The sequence below is a fragment of the Hemiscyllium ocellatum genome, chromosome 27 (genome assembly GCF_020745735.1).
Source record: "Hemiscyllium ocellatum isolate sHemOce1 chromosome 27, sHemOce1.pat.X.cur, whole genome shotgun sequence".
In the NCBI taxonomy this organism is placed as follows: domain Eukaryota; kingdom Metazoa; phylum Chordata; class Chondrichthyes; order Orectolobiformes; family Hemiscylliidae; genus Hemiscyllium; species Hemiscyllium ocellatum.
This window is the reverse complement of record NC_083427.1, coordinates 538,578-560,209: the sequence shown is the minus strand read 5'-3', so window position 1 is coordinate 560,209 and position 21,632 is coordinate 538,578. Positions and strand designations below refer to the sequence as shown.

At 49.2% G+C, this 21,632-nt stretch overlaps 2 protein-coding genes across 6 annotated transcripts in view; one reads left to right on the top strand and one right to left on the bottom strand.

The window, feature by feature from the left end:
• Positions 1–3,255: 3,255 nt before the first annotated feature.
• Positions 3,256–14,610, bottom strand: LOC132828670 (gastrula zinc finger protein XlCGF26.1-like). The gene is made up of 4 exons (XM_060845734.1): positions 14,424–14,610; positions 12,299–13,282; positions 4,642–4,648; positions 3,256–4,487 (listed from the first exon to the last, which is right to left on the bottom strand). Exons 2-4 carry the CDS (start codon positions 12,970–12,972, stop codon positions 3,459–3,461), a joined length of 1,710 nt encoding a protein of 569 aa, XP_060701717.1. The 5' UTR covers positions 12,973–13,282; positions 14,424–14,610; the 3' UTR covers positions 3,256–3,458.
• The window catches only part of LOC132828668 (zinc finger protein 239-like), a 55,202-nt gene continuing 39,416 nt past the window's right edge, over positions 5,847–21,632 (top strand). For 2 of the 5 annotated variants that reach the window (XM_060845729.1, XM_060845727.1), the window contains exon 1: positions 5,847–5,930. The gene's annotated coding sequence lies outside the window, so the exon portion shown is untranslated. Of the gene's footprint in view, positions 5,931–14,876; positions 15,040–21,632 lie in introns of those variants that run through there. The other 3 variants (XM_060845728.1, XM_060845725.1, XM_060845731.1) reach the window with 2 other exon arrangements.

Genomic DNA, 21,632 nt, shown 5'->3' with positions numbered 1-21,632 from the left:
ACCAAGTGATCGTTTGCTTCTTTTGTTAATCACCTTAAGTTGGTGTCTTTGAGTTCCTGATCCTTTCACCCATCATTCTCCTGAGATGTTCTGTCCCCTCTTATTGTGATTTTTAACAACTCTATCAGATCTCTCAATCGTTTCACTCCAAACGTTCAGGTTTATCCACTTAGCTTCCTCATGCCGAAGATCATTCTCTCGAATCTCTGCCGCACCCCTTCCAATGCCCTCACATCTTTCCCAAAGGCCCTCCCCCAGATTTGAGGCACAGAGTCAAAGAGCATGGGAACAAACCCTACCGTCCAACCCGTCCATGCCGAGCATAATCCCAACCCAATCTAGTCCCACCTGCCAGCACCCAGCCCATATCCCTCCAAACCCTTCCTATTCATATACCCATCCAAATGCCTCTTAAATGTTGCAATTGTACCAGCCTCCACCACTTCCTCTGGCAGCTCATTCCATACACGTACCACCCTCTGTGTGAAAAAGTTGCCCGTTAGGTCTCTTTTATATCTTTCCCCTCTCACCCTAAACCTATGCCCCTCTAGTTCTGGACTCCCCAACCCCAGGGAAAAGACTTTTGCCTGTTTACCCTATCCATGCCCCTCATAATTTTGTAAACCTCCATAAGGTCACCCCTCAGCCTCCAATGCTCCATGTCTCTTAAACATTGTAACGGTGCTCACAGAAATCACTTCCTCTGGAAGTTCATTCCACACACGAACCAATCTCTGTGTAAAAACATTGGCCCCATGTCTTTTTTTAAACCTTCCTCCTCTCAGCCTAAAAATATGCCCCCCTTAGTCTTGAAATACCCTACTGTAGGGAACAGACAGCTGACATTCACCTCATCCATACCGCTTGTGATTTGAGAGACCTCTATAACACCTCAACCTCCTCCACTCCAGGGAAGACAGTCCTCTTCCCCATAACTCAACCCCTCCACAAGGGGAGTCAATGGCCTGGCTGGATTATTAATCCAGAGACCCAGGCAATGTTCTGGGGAGCTGGGTTTGAATCCCGCCATGGCACATGGTGGAACTTGAATTTAATACAAATCTGGAACGAAAAGTCTCATGATGACCGTGAATCCATTGTCGATCGTTGGAAAAGGCCATCTGAGGAGATCTGCCACCCTCATCGAGTCTGGGCCTGCGTGTGATTCCAGACCCACAGCAATGTGGTTGACTCTTAACAGCCCTCTGGGTAATTCAGGATTGTGGGAAGATTAGATTAGATTAGATTCCCTACAGCGAGGAAACAGGCCCCTCAGCCCAACCAGTCCACACCAACCCTCCAAAGAGTAACCCACCCATTTCCCTCTGACTAATGCACCTAACACAATGGGCAATTTAGCATGGCCAATTCACCCTGACCTGCACATCTTTGGACTGTGGGAGGAAACCGGAGCACCCGGAGGAAACCCACGCAGACACAGGGAGAACATGCAAACTCCACGCAGACAGTCGCCCGAGGCTGGAATCGGACCTGGGTCCCTGGCGCTGTGAGGCAGCAGTGCTAACCACTGAGCCACCATGCCACCCATGGGGCAATAAATGCTGGGCCTGGCTAGCCATGCCCTCATCCTGTGAATGAATTCTTTAAAAAATTCCCAGCAACATCCTGGTAAGTGGGCGGCATGGTGGCACAGTGGTTAGCACTGCTGCCTCACAGCGCCTGAGACCCGGGTTCAATTCCCAACTCAGGCGACTGACTGTGTGGAGTTTGCACGTTCTCCTCGTGTCTGCGTGGGTTTCCTCCGGGTGCTCCAGTTTCCTTTCACAGTCCAAAGATGTGCGGGTCAGGTGAATTGGCCATGCTAAATTGCCCGTAGTGTTAGGTAAGGGGTAAATGTAGGGGTATGGGTGGGTTGCGCTTCGGCGGGTCGGTGTGGACTTGTTGGGCCGAAGGGCCTGTTTCCACACTAAGTAATCTAAAATAAAAGTCTCTTTTTTTTGAACCCTCTCCAGTTTAATAATCTCCTGGGTGACCCAAACGAGACAGCCCTCCAGAAGAGACCTCACCAACGTCCTGTATAAACATAACGTCCCAACTCCTGTACTCAAAGGTCTGAGCAATGAAGGCAAGCCCAGTAAATGCCTTCTTAACCACCCTGCCCACCTGTGACCTAAATTCCAAAGAATTATGTCCCTGAACCCCGAGCTCTCTCTCTGTTCTCCAACGTTACATTTGGAACATGGCGTACAATTTTGGTCGCCTCATTACCAAAAGGACGTGGACGCTTTGGAGAGGGTGCAGAGGACGTTCGCCAGGACGTTGCCTGGTATGGAGGGTGCTAGCTGTGAAGAGAGGTCGAATAGATCAGGAGTATTTTCATTGGAGGTTGAGGGGGGGAACCTGATGGAGGCCTACAAAACCATGATAGGTACAGACAGGGGGTGGATAGCAAGAAGCTTTCTCCCCCCCAGAGTGAGGGACTCAATTACTAAGGGTCACAAGTTCAAGGTGAGAGGGGGGGAAAAGGTTAAGGGAGATATGCGTGGGAAGTTCTTTACACAGAGGGTACCTGGAACACATTGCCAGTGGAGGTGGTAGCAGCGAGCACAATAGTGTCATTTATGATGTATCCAGACAGATACAGTAATGGGCAGGGAGCAGATGCTTAGAAAATAGGTGACGGATTTAGATAGAAGATCTGGATCGGCGCAGGCTTGGAGGGCCGAAGGGCCTGTTCCTGTGCCGGAATGTTCTTTGTACCCAAAGCCCTACTTTTAATTGTGTAAGTCCCCCTAGCAAAATGCAACACCTCGCATTTGTCCAAATTGAACTCCATCTGCCAATTGGACACGATGATACTGAAGCAAAGATTCACCATAACTGCCTCTCTGCTTTTGTGCTCTGTGCCTCCAATAATCAAGTCAATGAATGAAAGCTAATTACTGCGGATGCTGGAATCTGAAACCAAAAGAGAAAATGCCAGGAAAACCTCAGCAGGTCTGGCAGCATCTGTAAGGAGAGAAAAGGGGCTGACGTTTCGAGTCTAACTGACCCTTTATCAGCTTTGACTCGAAACCTCAGCTCTTTTCTCTCCTTACAGATGCAGCCAGACCTGCTGTGATTTTCCAGCATTTTCTCTTTTGGTAACAAGTCAATGACCCCAGCAGATTTTACAGCAGCCTTAAAAGATGCACTGTCGTGCTCATGAGTCATAACTTGGCTTAACTTCAGACACAAGGAGTTGGCACAGTAACGATAAAGCATCTTTAACACATCCTGAATTTTTAATCTCCAGCTCACTTATTATCGTCAGTGGAAACAGAGACCCCAGCAATCAGAACGGACATGGTTCAGTCCTGAATGTCAGAATTGGATCCTTGAATCTCTTGTGAACTCGCTGGTGCGTACACACTACCCAAATCTCTTGGTGCTGCGGAAGCAGCCGTAATGCCCTCTCCCCCCTCGGCCCTTCAGTGCCATCGGGGCGCCAGCCCAAGTCAGTGTGCTTGCAGGGGTCTCTCGTTGGTGTGACCGCTCTGGTGCCTGAGGAGGTTGGAGGAAGAGGTGAACCCCTTCCCACACAGGGTGCAGGTGAAGGGCTTCTCCCCGGTGTGCACCAGGCGGTGTTTGCGCAGGGTGGACGAATCGCTGAAACCGTTCCCGCACACCGTGCAGGCAAACGGCCTCTCCCCGGTGTGGGTGCGCCTGTGGGTCAGCAGGCTGGAGAGCTGAGTGAAGCCCTTCCCGCAGTCAGAGCAGGTGAACGGCCTCTCCCCGGTGTGGGTGCGCCCGTGGGTCAGCAGGTTGGAGAGCTGGGTGAAGCCCTTCCCGCAGTCAGAGCAGGTGAAGGGCCTCTCCCCGGTGTGACTGCGCTGGTGCTTCAGCAGGTGGGAGGAGTGAGCGAAGGCCTTGCCGCACTCCGCGCAGGTGAACGGCCTCTCCCCGGAATGAACCTGCCAGTGGCTCTGGAGGGCAGCCGAGTCGTCGAATCCCTCCCCGCACATGGAGCAGCTGAAGGGCCTCTCCCCGGTGTGAAGTCGCTGGTGGGTGAGCAGGTTGGATGACTGGCTGAAGCCCTTCCCGCACACGGGGCAGGTGAACGGCCTCTCGCCGGTGTGGACCCGCTGGTGGGCCAGCAGGTTCGCTGACTGCGCGAAGCCCTTGCCGCACTCGGAGCAGATGAACGGCCTCTCCCCGGTGTGGACCCGCTGGTGGGTCAGCAGGCTGGACGAATCACCGAAGCCCTTCCCGCACTCACAGCAGGTGAACGGCCTCTCCCCGGTGTGAGTACGCCGGTGCCTCTGCAGGTTAGATGAATCTGTGAATCCTTTCCCACACACCGAGCAGATGAACGGCCTCTCGCCGGTGTGGACCCGCTGGTGCGTCTGCAGGCTGGATGAATCATTGAACCCTTTGCCACACTCAGAGCAGGTGAATGGCCTCTCCCCGGTGTGACTGCGTCGATGAGATTCCAGTTGGGATGGATAATTAAACCCCTTTCCACAGTCCACACATTTCCATGGCTTCTCCATGGGCTTCTCCTTATGGCTGCTTAATCCAATTAAAGTCTCATCCACACTCAGAACACGTGTCCCATTTGTTCCCGCTGTGCTGCGTTTTCATAGAATGCTAAAGTTTTCCAGCCAGTGAACTGGAACACTCTCACTCGTGTGTGTGTACCTTTCCGCTTTCCCAGTCACGTTGACGTTTAACATCGTTTTGCAGAGACGAACATTCCGCAATCCAAGACCGGTGACATTCGAGCCCCGGCCGAATCGAGCGATGCACCAGGTTCTCTCCCTGCCTTCGGCGGTACCTTGTGAAAGGAGTTTGCAAACATCAGGATTGGAGGCACGGGATTCAGACTCAATATTCTAACTTCTACGCAACACTCCCTCAGAGCATCCACTCTTTGCGACCGTCCAACCCCAACCAGGATGCGGTCCTGCCCTTGGCCTCCTTCCTCAGGACCCTACCCTACTCTGAAACCTCACTTCTCCCTGGGCACATCTTAGATTAGATTAGATTACTTACAGTGTGGAAACAGGCCCTTCGGCCCAACAAGTCCACACCGACCCGCCGAAGCGCAACCCACCCATTTCCCCTACATTTACCCCTTACCTAACACTACGGGCAATTTAGCATGGCCAATTCACCTGACCCGCACATCTTTGGACTGTGGGAGGAAACCGGAGCACCCGGAGGAAACCCACGCAGACACGGGGAGAACGTGCAAACTCCACACAGTCAGTCGCCTGAGTCGGGAATTGAACCTGGGTCTCAGGCGCTGTGAGACAGCAGTGCTAACCACTGTGCCACCGTGCCCCCCTCCCTTCTCCTACCCTCCCCCCACCCCCTTGGAACAACCTGCTGTGCACCCCAATTTAAGACTTCCTTACATGGTCCACAGCCCCCTCTTTGCTCGGCTTGCAGCGTCCCATCACCCCACCAGCTTTGGTGAAACATCTGGACCCAGCAGCAGTGGGGAGAGTGGGGGTTATGACCACTCAATGAGCTGTGACTTGACTGCAAAGATCGAAATGCACGGTGCAAATTCTAAAAACAAAAGTAATCTACGTCTTACTTGCTTGTTGTCCCTTTGCCAGTGAGTTTAAAACACATGCCCAAGCCCAGCTGCAGGATCTGCTCTGGAAGTTCCTGGGACAATGAAGACACAAGGACAACAACAACAACAACCCTGCAAGGTTCCAACCATCAATGCTCGTCCCACCCCTCCCGCCAGAGACGAATCTCTGATTGGTTGGAGGACCGCTGGGTCCTCTAGGCGAGCCCTGCTCTCCATTGGCTCCGGGCGCCGTCACTCACCGGCGGGTCGGCAGTGACACTTCCAGCTCCGCCCCTTCCGGTTCAGGCGATCGGCGCAGGACGAGCAGGCGGATGGCGCCGCTGGAGGGAAGACCCGCAGCAGGAGGAGGAGGGATAGGACGACGCTGGAAACCGCTCAGCAGGTTAGCGGACATCTCTGGGAGGCGGGGGGGAAGGCAGAAAGGCAGCGACCCCCTCAATGTAAAGGGCGGTCGTGGACTTTCTCTTTGCAACGGACGGTCAGTTCACGGTACCATGGGAACCGGCCGCCATCTTGCGGGCCGTGGGCGCGCATGCGTCGCAGCCGCACCTCCCCGGCAATGAGCGGGGCTTGGAGGACAATGAGCGGGCGGGGCTTGGAGGACAGTGGGTGGGCGGGGGCTTGGAGGACTGGGTGGGCGGGGCTTGGAGGACAGTGGGCGGGCGGGGCTTGGAGGACAATTGGTGGGCGGGGCCTCAGGGTCAGCTGGTCCCAGAGCCCTGGAGGGAGTAGCTTTGTCCCAACACACAGATTGAGATGGGGACAGCCTTCTCCATCCACATTACATTGGGGTACACAACCCACTCCTGCTGAGTGTGACCCTGGCCGTTCAGCCCCTCTGCTCTCCCACTCTGGTCCAGTGGAAAATAGCAAATACACACACACACACGGCAGTTATTCTGCACCTCGGCACACAGCGCTATTTTCCTCTGCAGCTACCTTTCCCACTTGTATTGAAGTCTCTGCCCTTAAAATTTAAAAAATCACATAACACCAGGTTATAGTCCAACAGGTTTAATTGGAAGCATTGATTTCAGAGCACTGCTTGTGAAGGAGCGTCGCTCCGAAAGCTAGTGCTTCCAGTTAAACCTGTTGGACTATAACCTGGTGTTGTGTGATTTTTAACTTTGTACACCCCAGTCCAACACCGGCATCTCCACATCATGGCCATTAAAAGTTACAGTGCACTAACAACCCCTGGTGTCCAACATGCTCCATGGCAAATGCCTGGTCTCTGCTGTGGCTGTGCCCACAGAACTATCTGATATTTCGGGCAGGTGCACTCCCACCAATGGGCGGCACGGTGGCACAGTGGTTAGCACTGCTGCCTCACAGCGCCTGAGACCCGGGTTCAATTCCCACCTCAGGCGACTGACTGTGTGGAGTTTGCATGTTCTCCCCGTGTCTGCGTGGGTTTCCTCCGGGTGCTCCGGTTTCCTCCCACAGTCCAAAGATGTGCGGGTCAGGTGAATTGGCCATGCTAAATTGCCCGTAGTGTTAGGTAAGGGGTAAATGTAGGGGTATGGGTGGGTTGCACTGCGGGGGTCGGTGTGGACTTGTTGGGCCGAAGGGCCTGTTTCCACACTGTAAGTAATCTAATCTAATCGACCTTATCACAGCTACCACACAGGGAAATAGGTACTCATTCATGAGGCTTGGTCTGATAGAGCAGAATAGGTTTATTACCAAGTACATAATAACCAACTACATCTGAATGTCACGATAGTCTCTCATAAGTTTAGTTGAGACTGAGGAGTGACTACACATCACTGTTTTGCTACACAACACTTCGACACTGGTTAGCACCTTCCATGAACAGTTCTTAATATTTTAGACGGATTGCAGTGACTCAAGAAGGCAGCTTGTTCCCATTTTCTCAAGGCATTACAAGGTCATCCAGCCAGCGTTTCCCATATCCTGAGAACAAATTTTAAAAAGCTGATGGACTGAGCTCATCTCTTAACATCATTTAACTCTTTCGGGTACTGTGTGCCTTACAGAACATAGAAAGGTGCAGCACAGAACAGGCCCTTTGACCCATGATGTTGTGCTGAGGATTATATCTAACCTAACCTATGCTCCCCTCAATTCACTGCTATCCATGTGCATGTCCAGCAGTCACTTAAATGTCCCTAATGACTGTTTCCACCACCACCGCTGGCAACGCATTCCATGCATTCACAACTCTCTGCATAAAGGACCTTCCTCCTAATATCTTAAAACTATGACACCTCGTGCCAGTCAATCCTGTCCTGGGGAAAAGGCTCTGGCCACTGACTCTATCCGTGCCTCACATTACCTTGTATACCTCGATCAGGTCACCGCCCCTATGTTAGTGTCTTCATGTGATTTGCAGCCTGTTCTGACATTCATTATGAACAGAGCTGATCATCCAAACTCAATACAGTGTTCCCATTTTGACCCCATATCCTTTTATTCCTTAGAATGATATCTGACTCCTTCTTGAAAACATCCAATATTTTAGCCTCAACCACTTTCTGTGGCAGAGAATTCCACAAGGTTACACCCACTTCCTGGGTGAAGAAAATTCTCATCTTACTCCTACATGGCCTACTCCTTTGACTGTAACCCCTCGTTCCTGACCCCCTGGGCATCAAGAACATCCTTCATGCGTTGACGTTGTCTAAGTCCTGTTAGAATTTTATCGGTTTCTCTGAGATTCTTCTCCAGCCCATTCCTCAAAACCCATGAACGTAGACCTAACCAATTCCATCTCTCTTCGCTGCTGGCTCAGGGACTGGCTGCCTCACAGCACCAGGGGGTCTGAGTTCGATTCCAGGCGACTGGCTGCATGGAGTTTTCGCATTCTTCCCATCTGTGGGAGTTTCCTCCGGGTGCTCCAGTTTCCCTCCACAGTCCAGAGGTGTGCAGATTAGGTGGATTGGCCATACTGAATTGCCCAGGAATGTGCAAGTGAGGTGGATTAGCCATCGGAATGCAGGGTTACCAGGATAGGGTAGGGGAATGGGTCTGGGTGGGGATGCTCGAGAGCAGGGGTTGTGTAGACTCTTATGGGTGAAATCGCTTACCTCCACACTAAGTCATAGAGATGTACAGCACGGAAACAGACCCTTCGGTCCGACCCGTCCACGCTGACCAGATATCCCAACCCAATCTAGTCCCACCTGCCAGCACCCGGCCCATTCCCCTCCAAACCCTTCGTATTCATATATCCATCCAGAGGATTCAACGAAATCCCATAAATGGTCTGATGAATCTTTGTTGCACTCTCTCCATGGTGAAGTGATACTGGTAGATACAGTAGATGTGCTATATAATAATGGAGTGCGTGGTGGCTGGCAGGGTGTCTTGCTGTATACTGCTGGCTGAAGGACTACAGGGCTGCTCCGTCTTTACAGTGTCACTACACCTCAGGTGAGGGGTGAAGTTGAGAAGGCAGAACTTTCAGGGTTACCTCAGCTGGCGTGGAAATTGTACCTAGTTTATCAGCATTGCAAATGTAAGTTGTTCTTGTATTTTAACCAGAGTGCATGAATAAAGTGTGTTTTGCTTCAAAGCTGGTAACTTGACCGATCAAATTACACCTGGACTACAGCGCTACATTCTTACCTTTTGAAGCAAGAACAAGCTAGGGTCCAAACTATCTTAACATTTTGAGGGGGTCTGGTCTGATCTATAAGTCACCATCAAACAGCCAACACAACGATCGGGAACTCCTGGTCAAGGCTGTAGACTTTTAGGTTTTATTGTCACGTGTACTCAACTGCAGGAGTACGGTGAAAAGCAGATGATCTTGCCCACGCATTGTGCCATTTTAGGTAAACAAAGATACTAGGTACAAAAACGCAAGTACAAGCTTGTAAAAGAAACAAAGTTTTAAAAAGTTGAGCATTACTTTCGTAGATTAAATAGAAAAATAAAATTAACGCCCTTCCTAATATATACTAGAAAAATAAAGGAAGTTAAAAGTTCAACAGTGTTTGAGTCCTCTGCTTAGCTCGCTCTCTGGGATACCTCCATTGTCTGTTCTTGACACCGATCCTGCAGATACTGAGTGGGGCCTCCCTCACCGCTCACTCCTCCTCCTCTGTTGCACCACAATGCTGTCATAGTTACCACTGCTTCCCAGTCCCCTCCTGCTGCCTCCAGAACATGCCCAGATACCACCACGCCAGCCAGCCCGAAAGGACGCCTCGCCAGATACCGGGCTTGAGGCTGGAAGTGAAGAAAAAAAATACCAAGAGACAGAAAGAGAAAGAAACACACAGAGCAGGTGAGCTGCAGCTGAAGTCTCCGACTCTGTTGCCATCTTGGTCACAGGGATCTACTAATCCCATAATACAGCAAGTACTGGAGAACCTCAGCAGGTCTGGCAGCTTCTGTGAAGACAGAATCAGAGTTAAAACTTCCAAACTCAGTATGACTCTGGCAATGAGGAATTGTGATGAATTAGCACGTTTCAAATTGAAGATTTAATCAGTGGAAAGTTATAGGACATTCTGGTGGTTTCAAATTAAGAACATAATATGTAATATTTTTCATTGCAAATAGCTTTCAGTCACAAGTCCTCGAATTAAAGACAAAGGTTATATTGTCCATTATGATAATACCATGGAATGGTTACACATTTGGTCCGTTGTGTCCACGCTGGTCCTCCAAAGAGCAATTCAACTTGTTCAACCCGTTTGCCATTTCTCCACAGCCCAATATATTTCTGCTTTTCAGATAACGATCCAGTTCTCTCTTGAGCGCCTCTATCAAATCTATCTCCACCGGACTCTCAGGTGGTGTGCTCCAGATCCTCAACTTGTGTGTTGTAAAACTATTCCCTTTCTCGTCACTTTTTTATCTAGCGTTTTAAAGTCTGCGTCCCCTGATTCTTCATCCATCTGACAAGAGGAGCTGTTTCTGACTACCCTGAAAATGTGTTGCTGGTCAAAGCACAGCAGGCCAGGCAGCATCTCAGGAATAGAGAATTCGACGTTTCGAGCATAAGCCCTTCATCAGGAATAGGATTTCCTATTCCTGATGAAGGGCTTATGCTCGAAACGTCGAATTCTCTATTCCTGAGATGCTGCCTGGCCTGCTGTGCTTTGACCAGCAACACATTTTCAGCTCTGATCTCCAGCATCTGCAGACCTCATTTTTTACACGTTTCTGACTACCCACCCATTCAGAGACCCTTGAACACCCCTTATTTAAAACCTTCTTTAATCTCTTTCTCTTCAGGACCAACAGCATCAACTTCCTCAATTTATCCATGTATCTGGAATTCCCCATTCCTTTCCTTTGAATCTTTTCCATGCCTCTCCAATGCTTTCACATCCTTCCTGAAGTGTTGATCCCAAAACAGAACACAGTGCTACAGCTAAGAGAAAGGGAGATTGACAAAGGTTCGCCAGAACTCCCTTTGTGCTCTATGCTACCATTACTAAAGTCAATGATCCCACGAACTTCTGTAATAGTCTGAAAGGTGCACTATCAAGGGCACTCGGTCATTACAGAAGTTCTTATCTGAGAAACAAGCCTTTATTGGTCAGAGCAATGAGTATAGGAGTTAGGATGTCATGTTGCGGCTGTACAGGACATGGGTTAGGCCATAGCGAGTCTTGAGAAGATTTGTAGCTCAGGTTGAGGTTTTGGATGTAGGTTCATTTCCAGATGTTTTGTCACCCTACTAGGTAACATCTTCAGTGGGCCTCCAGTTGATGCACTGCTGAAAATTCCTGCTTTCTATTTATATGTTTGGGTTTCTTTGGGTTGGTGATGTCATTTCCTGGTGATGTCATCACCAACCCAAACATATAAATAGAAAGCAGGAATTTTCAGCAGTGCATCAACTGGAGGCCCACTGAAGATGTTACCTAGTAGGGTGACAAAACATCTGGAAATGAACCCTCCAGCTCAGCCAGCAAACCTACATCCAAAATTGGTTTGACCACTTTTGGAATGCTGCATTCAATTCTGGTTTCTCTGCAAGAGGACAGATGGTGTTAAACTTGAAATGGTGCAGAAAAGATTTACAACGATGTTTGAGCTGAAGGGAGAGGCTGAATAGGCTAGTGCTGTTTCCCCTGGAAAGTCGGAGGCTTGAGGGGGTGACCTTATAGAGGTTATAAAATCATGAGGGGTATGGATAAGGTGAACAGCTGGAGTCTTGTCCCAGAGTAGGGAAGTCCAAAACCAGAGGGCATAGGTTTGGGGTGAGGGGGGCTAAAGATTGAAAAAGGACCTAAAGGGACAACATTTTCACACAGAGGGTGGTGTGTGAATGGAACAAGCCGCCAGAGGAAGTGGTGAAGGCTGGTACAATTGCAGCATTTAAAAGGCATCCGATGGGTACATGAATAGGAAGGGTATAGAGGGATGTGGGCCTGTCCATCCTCTCCTTAGAACTCGAGCCCTCCATTCCTGGCAATATACTGGTAAAACTCTCAGAACCCCCTCCCCAGCTGAGCAGCACCCTTCCTATAACAGGGCACCCAGAACTGGACACAGTCCACACTGTACAATCTCCACTTGACCTCCCAACCCCTATACTCAAAGGTCTGAGCAATGAAGGCAAGGGCGAGTGAGCTGATCATTTAAACACAACTGATCCATCTCACACATCCTGAACGTTAAGGGATAGATTTAGGGATGAGCAATAAATGCTGGCCAGCCAGCGATGCCCATTCAGTCAATGGCCTCATTAACATCCACACAGCAGACACCAACCATCGTAAATGAAGGTTTTTGAACAGCAAAATCCAGTCCTGGCACCGTCACTTGTGAACTCGCTGGTGCGTCTGCAGGGTGGATGACCGGGTGAATCTCTTCTCGCACACTGAGCAGGCGAACGGTTTCTCGCCGGTGTGACCCCGCTGGTGTGTCAACAGGTGCGTGGACTGCGTGAACCCCTTCCCGCACTCGGGGCAGGTGAACGGCCTCTCCCCGGTGTGAACACGCCGGTGCTTCCTCAGGGTGGATGCGTCACCGAACCCCTTCCCGCACTCGGAGCAGGCGAACGGCCTCTCCCCGGTGTGAACCCGCTGGTGGGTCAGCAGGGACGACGAATCACCAAATCCCTTGCCGCAATCAGAGCAGGCGAACGGCCTCTCTGCGGTGTGGCTGCGCCGCTGGTGCGTTAAGAGGTTAGATGAATCAATGAACCCCTTCCCACACTCCGTGCAGGTGAATGGTCTCTCCCCGGTGTGGACGCGCTGGTGCTTGCGCAGACTGGACGAATCACTGAATGCCTTCCCGCAGTCCGAGCAGACGAACGGCCTCTCCCCAGTGTGAAGCCGCTGGTGTGTCTGAAGATTGCAGGCAGCAGCAAATCCCTTCCCACACTCGAAGCAGGTGAATGGCCTCTCCCCGGTGTGACTGCGCCGATGGATTTCCAGCAGAGACGGCTGCTTGAATCCTTTCCCACAGTCCCCACATTTCCATGGTTTCTTCATTGTTCTGCTATCCTCTTATTTCTCCATGTCTGAACATTGGTTGTACGATTGTTCACAAACACAGTTTTTCCCACTGTAAATGATGTGATGCCTTTTACCTGGTTAAAGCTCTTTCCACAGTCAGTTCACTTGTATGTCTCACTAGGGTGTGTTCACAAGTGATTTTTTCCAGTCACACCGATATTGAAAATATTTTTCCATCTCCCTTTAAACGTGCAGTGATATTCAGGTCCTGATGAATCGAGTGTCTGTTATCGAAATGATGATGCTTTTGCATTTCTCGTCTGCAAATCTGCCCCCTTCTGATACCCTGCAAGAGGAAGTTACAAAAGTCATGACAGGACTGAAATTCACAACAAACAACTCCAGCTTCTATACTGGAAACTAAGAAATACGAGAGACCACAGCAGGTCCTGAGAAGATTCATCTAGACTTGAAATGTTAGCTTGCTTTCTATCCATGGATGATGCCTGACCCACAGATCTCCAGCTGAAACCGTGTTGCCGGAAAAGCACAGCAGGTCAGGCAGCATCCAAGGAGCAGGAGAATCAATGTTTCGGGCATGAGCCCTTCTTCAGGAATCCACTGAGATCCCCAGCATTCTTGTTTTCAGTATGAATTCCACCATCTGCAGCAATTTTCTCCTCCAGTTTCCAGACAGTTTAAGCAATCTTTCCCCTTTTTATGAACCCAATTGAAGAGAGTGTCATTATCTGGCCACCTCCAACAATCCTCCACTTCATTACTATCCCACACTATGCCCTCTTTAGAATCCCATCCTAATTTAACCAGCTGCTGGACACATGTTTTTCTCTCCCCACACCACCTTCTCCCCCCGCGCTCCCCCCCCTTCTTCCCCCCTCTTCCCCCTCCCCTTCTTTCCCCCCCTCTTTTCCCCCTCCTCTTCTTTCCCCCCTCTTTTCCCCCTCCTCCCCCTCCCCCTCTTTCCCCCTTCTTTACCCCCCCTCCCCCTTCTTTACCCCCCCTCCCCCTTCTTTACCCCCCCTCCCCCTTCTTTACCCCCCCTTCTTTACCCCCCTCCCCCTTCTTTACCCCCCTCCCCCTTCTTGACCCCCCCTTCTTGACCCCCCTCCCCTTCTTTACCCCCCCTTCTTGACCCCCCCTCCCCCTTCTTGACCCCCCCTTCTTTACCCCCCCTCCCCCTTCTTTACCCCCCCTCCCCCTTCTTTACCCCCCTCTCCCCCTTCTTTACCCCCCTCCCCCTTCTTTACCCCCCCCTCCTTTCCCAACAAACCCAAAACAAAAATCTTTCCTTAAACTTCTGAAAATAATAATGGTCCTGCATTGCTCCTCCTTTTGCTCACTCACAGAGCAACAAAAGGTTTGGCCCAAGTCACAATTAACTACCTCCACAAATTGCAGAACACAATTTTCTGGGGAGGATAAAATGCATTGTGTTAATGCATGTTCCAGCCCCAATCAAATCTAACCTCCTCAGCGTGGAAGCTCCTGTACACACCAGCCCAGCATCCTCCCTGGAGAATGGACAGGGTGAACGTTTCGAGTTTCTCCAGCATTTCTTTGTTAGATCCAGCTTGGCGCGAGCTGCCCAGAACCCCATCCTCTGTGATTGGGTGGAGGGAGACCCTCGGCCCTATAACACCCGCCCCATTGGCGGGCAGTCCCATCAATCATTGTCGGAGGGCGTGACAACCCTGGGGCGGCGGGAGGGCGTGGTTCTAGTCTCTGCGCTCTGTGATTGGTCGGGGTGAAACAAGCGGGCCTACTCGCGATTGGCCGCCTTATCTGACAATAATCCGGCGGGCATCTGTTATTGGTTGGAGGACCATGTGTCCGCTCCCATTGTCCTGCCTATCTTTAACGTCATCACAGCCCTGTCACGTGCAGCCTGGTGACATAAAGGGGCGGGGCATTGACCTGACGACACATCCGCTTCCTGTTCGGCGAGCTTTGCCGTTAATCGTACCGCTTCATCGCCCGGCTGTCACGCTTGTTTGTGGAGGAGGGGGTGGGATTTCCGAAGAAAGGAAAAGGCAGCAACCGAGACGACACGACACGACAGGACAGGAGTTTCTCCGATTCCAAGTACAAATCCAACTCTCGCTTTATCGACACGCGTTGCGCGGGCTGGAGAGGCTGGCGGCTCGCGTTACTCCAGCAACCGGCCGCCATCTTGGGGGCCGCGTGGGTGATGTGTAGGCGCATGCGCCACCGACGCCATCCCCTCGTTCCAGGGACAATGGGTGGGCGGGGCTTCGTGGTGTGGTGCCTGAGTTCCCCAGGAGGCAGCATCATTGTTTTCAGTGGAGTGGAGGTGTTGGTGCTGGACTGGGCTGGGTAATGTTAACAATCACCCAGCATCAGGTTATACTCCAACAGGCTTATTGCAAGTACTGGATATCGGAGCGCTGCTCCTTCATCAGGTGGGGCGAGATCATAAAACGCAGAATTTTTAGCTACAGATCACAGTGTCTTGCAACTGAAACCATATATTGGATTGCTGTTCAGTCTCCCATCTTTTAGAATGGGTTGCAGATTTCGGTTCATTAATACGTAAAGCCCAGAACTGCTTTAATGCATTGTCTGATGTGAGATGCGTTTTTAAAATAAAATCTTCTTAGTTACCTCAAGTATGTGACTTGAAATGAGTTATGGATTTTACACACTAATGAACCAAAACCTGCAACCTTTAATCTAAAAGATGAAAGACTGAACAGCAATCAAGGTTTGTTCAACATATCGTTTCGTTGTACGATGCTGTAATCTTTTAATGTAAATTATGTTTTATGATCCTGCTCCACAGCAATCTGATGAAGGAGCAGCGGTCCAAAAGATAGTACTCCCAAATAAACCTGTTGGGCTATCACCTGCTGTTGTGTGTTTTTTTTAAATGGAGCTCATTCCCATTCCTGCTCCTCAAACACACAGGTTGGTTTTCCTGGCATTTTCAGCCTTTACTGTGTGCTGCAGAGTGTAACCTTTAGAATGCGATGAGGCCCACCAGCCCTTGGTTGTTCATTTTTGTATGCCCTAACCGCAAAGGTCTGTTACTCTAATGTGAATAATTGAGGCACTAACACAAATCCCTGGATTCTGTGGGCACATACCTTAGCTATCACTCTTCTATGTGCAACTTTATCAAATGGAAATTCGTATAAATAGCATCATTGGATGTCCTCTTAACTATTATCTTAGGCACCTCTTCAAATCATTCAACGAGCTTTGTCGGGCATAACTACTGCTCATAAATCCATTTTGGCTCTGCCTGATTAACTTAAAAATATTAAGGTGTTCACTTTTATAAACCAGACCGAACACCCTAAAAAAAATTAAGGTAAACCCTAACTTTTTCTTCCTTTAAAAGTAAATGTACGATGTTGCCTTCCAGATGCAATTTGATTGGTCAAGTTATCAGATTAAAAGTAAAACACACTTTATTCATCTGCTATAGTTAAAGTACAACAAAACAAAGAAGGAATTGGAATAACTTACCTTTATTGGAAACATACTAATTAACTGTTCTAATATAGTAACAGCCCATAAACCCTTGGATAAAGGCAAATCCCAAAAACAGATTATCTCAACTGCATCTTCCGTAGCAGGCAGAGAGACTCCCCCCTCCCTCCAAGCTTTTGGCTGTAACCGAGAGAGAGGAAAAAAAAACAGCTTTCACTCCTTCAAGACCCTAACAGCGACTACTGAAAGTTAACCTAAAGATCCCGGTTCAGTGGGAGTTGGAGCTGCTTCTATTGTTCCAACTTCTTAATAAAAACCAAAGCTGCACAAGCTGTTTACAGAAGTGGGTCTGGTAGACTGCTCCTCACCTCTGCCTGAAAACCTCTCCTCTAAAGCAACATGACAAACTAGCCTCTTAAAGCCGCAGCGTCAACACATCAGTTGTCCTCCATCCTTGATGATAGAGTCCCCACCACAGATGTTCAGGCCCACAGATGGAAAAATTTCATTTTGGGGGTGGTCACTTGCTAGCCACATGGACGTGGACAAGAACAGTCGTGCTCAGCTACCAATGTACAAGAGTCATTGGGTCAAAAATTGAGGGAAAAAAACAAATGATGCCGATTCTCATTCCCCACCATGAGTCCTTTGTTAACTGTGGCCAACGGAGATCTCCCTGTACCTCTCACATAAGCCAGTGCGAACTGATGATGAATAAGTTAGCACTTTTCAAGGTGGAGGTTTTAACAAGTGGTACATTTGAGACCACCGATGGGAAACTTTGGACCTATATGTGAATATAGGATAGATAGAATCTTGGGGTTGTACGGCATGGAAACAGAATCTTCGGTCCAACTCATCCATGCTGACAGATATCCTAAATTATTGAATTGAATTCCTTGACAGCGGGCCTGGGAGATGGATTCTATAGATGGGAGGTTGGCCTTTGTGACTGTCCGGGCCGTGTTCATCACTCTCTGTAACCGTCTCTGATCTTGAATGGTACAGTTGCCATATCAGGTAGTGATACATCCAGACAGAATGCTCTCTGGCGCACCTATACAAGTTGGTTAGGGTATTCGCCATCACACCAAATTTCCTTAGGTGCCTGAGGAAGAAGAGACGTTGCTGGGCCTTTGTAACCAGTGCGTCCACATGAAGAGTCCAAGAAAGTTTGTTGTGGACGACCACCCACAGGAGCTTGACTCTCCACTCGTTCCACCTCTGTGCTGTTAGTGTGTAGGGGGCATGAGTAACATCCTGCTGAAAGTCAATAATGAGTTCCTTTGGTTTTGCCGACATTAAGAACTAGCTTGTTCTCAGTGCACCATTTTTCCAGGTTTTCCACCTCCTGTCTGTAGTCTGTTTCGTCGCCATCTGAAATTCAACCGACTACGGTGGTGTCATCCACGGACTTGTAAATGGCATTAGTCTGGGTGTACGCAGTGGGGGGCTGAGTAAGCACCCCTGAGGGGCTCCAGTGGTGAGTGTTAGTGAGGATGAAATATTGTCCCCAGTCTTCACTGATTGTGGTCTGTGGGTCAGGAAACTGAGGATCCAGTTGCAGAGAGTGGGGCTTAGTGACCTCAGACTCAGTTTAGTAATCAGTCTCGAGGGGATAATAGTGTTGAAGGTTGAACTGTTGTCAATGAGTAGAATTCTTACGTAGCTATTCTTGGTGTCAAGGTGTTCTAGGGAGGAGTGAAGGGCAAGTTATCCAATAGTCCGATAGGCAAATTGGAGTGGGTCAAGAACAGCAGGGAGGCTGGAGTTGATTAATGCCATGACTAGCCTTTCAAAGCACTTCATGACCACCGAACTTAGGGCCACTGGGCAGGAGTCATTGAGACATGAGCATTGGGCCAGTACTTATTCCCCAAAGAGCAGTTAAGAGTCAACCACATTACTGTGGATCTGGAATCAAACCTAGGCCAGTCAGGGTAAGGACAGTAAATCTACTTCCCAAAAGGACATCACTGAACCAGATGTGTTTTTATGATAATCAGCAGTGGTTACATGGAATCATGCAGCATGGAAACTAACCCTTTGGTCCAATCAGTCCACACCAACAATGTACCCAAACTATGGGTGGCACGGTGGCACAGTGGTTAGCGCCAGAGACCCAGGTTCAATTCCAGCCTCAGGCAACTGTCTGTGTGGAGTTTGCACACTTTCCCCGTGTCTGTGTGGGTTTCCTCCCGGTGCTCCGGTTTCCTCCCAAAAATGTGCAGGTCAGGTGAATTGGCCATGCTAAATTGCCCATAGTGTTAGATGTAGGAGAATGGGTCTGGGTGGGTTGCTCTTCGGACGGTCGGTGTGGGCTTATAATCTATTCTAATAAACTAGTCCCTTTTAAGGTTAATTAACATGCAGGTTCAGTTGGCAGTTAGCACAGCTAATGCAGATAGCTACAACACAGCAGCAGGAATGTACAGCCTCAGCAAGTACAAGGCTCTGGTCAGATCGCATTTGGTAAAATTGTGAGCAGTGTTGGACCCTGTATCAAAGGGAGGATGTGTTGACATTGGAGGATCTCTAGAGGAGGTTTACAAGAATGGTCTTGGGAATGAAGGGCTCCTCATATGAGGAGCAGTTGTGGACTCTGGGTCTGCACTTGTTGGAGTTTAGAGGATGAGAGGCCTGGATGGAGTGGGTGCAAAGAAGGTGAATCCACTCTTAGGTGAGACCAAGAACTGAAGTTGGCCACAACCTCAGAGCGAAGGGACCACCCTTTAGAACTCGGATACGGAAGAATTTCTTCAGCCAGAGGGTGGTGACTCTGTAGAACTCATTGCTGCAGAGGGCTGTGGAGGCTAACTCTTTGAGGGCATTTAAGACAGATACGTAGGTTTGTGGTTTGTAAGGAGATTAAGGGTTACACTGAGAGGACAGGAGAATAGGGTTGAGAAACGAATCAGTCGTGATTGCATGGTGGAGCAGGCTCTTTGGGCAGAATAGCCTAATTCTGCACCTCTCTCTTATGGTCTTAATAGGCTTGCTTTTTAGTTCCAGGATTTTATTGAATTCAGATTTCACCATCTGCCATGAATCGTTTCCACAGAACAATTTTTAAAAAAAACAAAACTGCAGGTTCTGAAGATCTAAAACAAAAAACACAAATTGCAGGAAAAATTCGGTAGGTTTGGGCAGCATCTATTGAGACAAAGGCAGAAGTGGGTACTGCAGATGCTGGAGGTTAGAGTCATGATTAGAGTGGTGCTAGAAAAGCACAGCAGGGTCAGGCAGTATCTGAGGAGCAGGAAAAATCGACGTTTCGGATAAAAGCCCTTCATCAGGAAGCCTGACCTGCTGTGCTTTTCCAGCACCACTCTAATCTTGACTCTATTGAGACAAAGCAAAGTTAACTGCTTTCTCTCCACAGATTCTGCCATAGCTGCTGAATTTCTCAGGCAATTTCTAATTTGTCCACAGAACAATTTAGCCCGGGGTTCATCATTATTAGTGCAGTGACAATTCAAAGGTGACAGTGCTGAGCTGATCGTGAACACCCGGAATGTTGTAACTATGCTTAACTGGGTCAAGTTTACACGGAATGTTAAATGCACTGAGCATCAGCAGCCCACATACATGGCCATGTTCATTTTGGTTGACACTACTTCATGGGAAAAGTTCACTGCTAAATGGACCTGTTCAAGGTCAAAGGGACCTTTTCACGCTTCACTGGACCAGTTCAAGGTTAATGAGATCTTCTCCCTAATTGCCCTGAACTCGCTTGGCCATTTCAGAGAGCAGTTAGGAGTCCAGCGGTGATTGAGAATCTGGGGTCACATGTAGGCCACAGATTTCCTTTCCCAAAAGGACCGTCAACAGCAATTATATGGTTGCCTTGATGCTCACCTTTTATTCCAGATGTAGACTGAGTTCCAGTTTCACCATCATGGGATCCGAACCCAGAACAGTAACCTGGGCTCCTGGAGAACTAGAGTCATAGAGATGCACAGCACGGAAATAGAACCTTCGGTTCAATTCGTCCATGCCAACCAGATATCCCAAATTAATCCCATCCCATTTGCCAGCATTTTGCCCATATCCCTCCAAACCCTTCCTAGTCATATACCCATCCAGATGCCTTTCAAATGGTGTAATTGTACCAGCCTCCACCACTTTCTCTGGCAGCTCATTCCATACACACCATCCTCTGCATGAAAAAGTTGTTCCTTTTAAATCATTCTCCTCACCTGAAACCTATGCCCCCTCTAATTTTGGACTCCCCCACCCTGCGGAGGAAAAAGACCTTGTCTGTTCACCCTATCTATGCCCCTCATGATTTTATAAACCTCAGGATCCGACTCTCCAAAGAAAATAATTCTAGTCTATTCAGCCTTCTCCCTATAGCTCAAACCCTACAACCCTGGCAACATCCTTGTAAATCTTTTATAAACCCTTTCAAGTTTCACAATATCATGCCAATAGCAGAATAATCTAGTCACTCAACCATTCTGTCATCACCCATCATCCTAAGATCGTACTAGCAAATGTTTGGCCCATTGTATTCATTGCTGGTGCTCCTGGAGCAACCCTACTCCCCTGCCCTGAGCTCATGGGTCCTGCGTATGTTTCTTCTTCAGATACTTATCCAGTCCTCTTGGGAAAGCCATGGTTGTATTGCCCTCGAACACCCTCCCTGACTGTGCATTCCATTCCCGGCCCGCTCGCTGTGTGAAAACGGCTATCTCTCACGCCACTTCCTTTTGTCAATCACCTCTGAGCATTACCCTCAGCGTCCTGATGGTCTCCACCGCTGGGAGCAGTTTCTCTCCGTCTGCTTCATCCAGACCTCCTTAGCCAAATCTTCTCCAAGGCGATCCCCACCAGCTTCTCCAATCCATCCACATATCTGAAGGTCCTCGTCCCTGAGTTCCCATGATTCGTTTTCTTGACCCGGTGCACCCAGGAGTGGCAGATGGAGCTTAATTTACACCAATTTAAGGTGTTATGCTGTTGCTAAGGCAAACCAGGGGAAGACTTGTACAGTTAATGGTAGGTCTCTTAGGGAGTGTTGCTGAACAAAGAGACCTGGGGGTTCAGGTACTTCATTCTTTGAAATCTGCACAACAGGGAGATAGGGTGGTTAAGAAGGCATTTAGCAAGCTTGCCTTCATTGCTCAGACCACTGAGTATAGAAGTTGGGATGTCATGTTGCACTTGTACAGGATGTTGGTGAGGCCACTTTTGGAGTATTGTGTACAGTTCTGGTCACG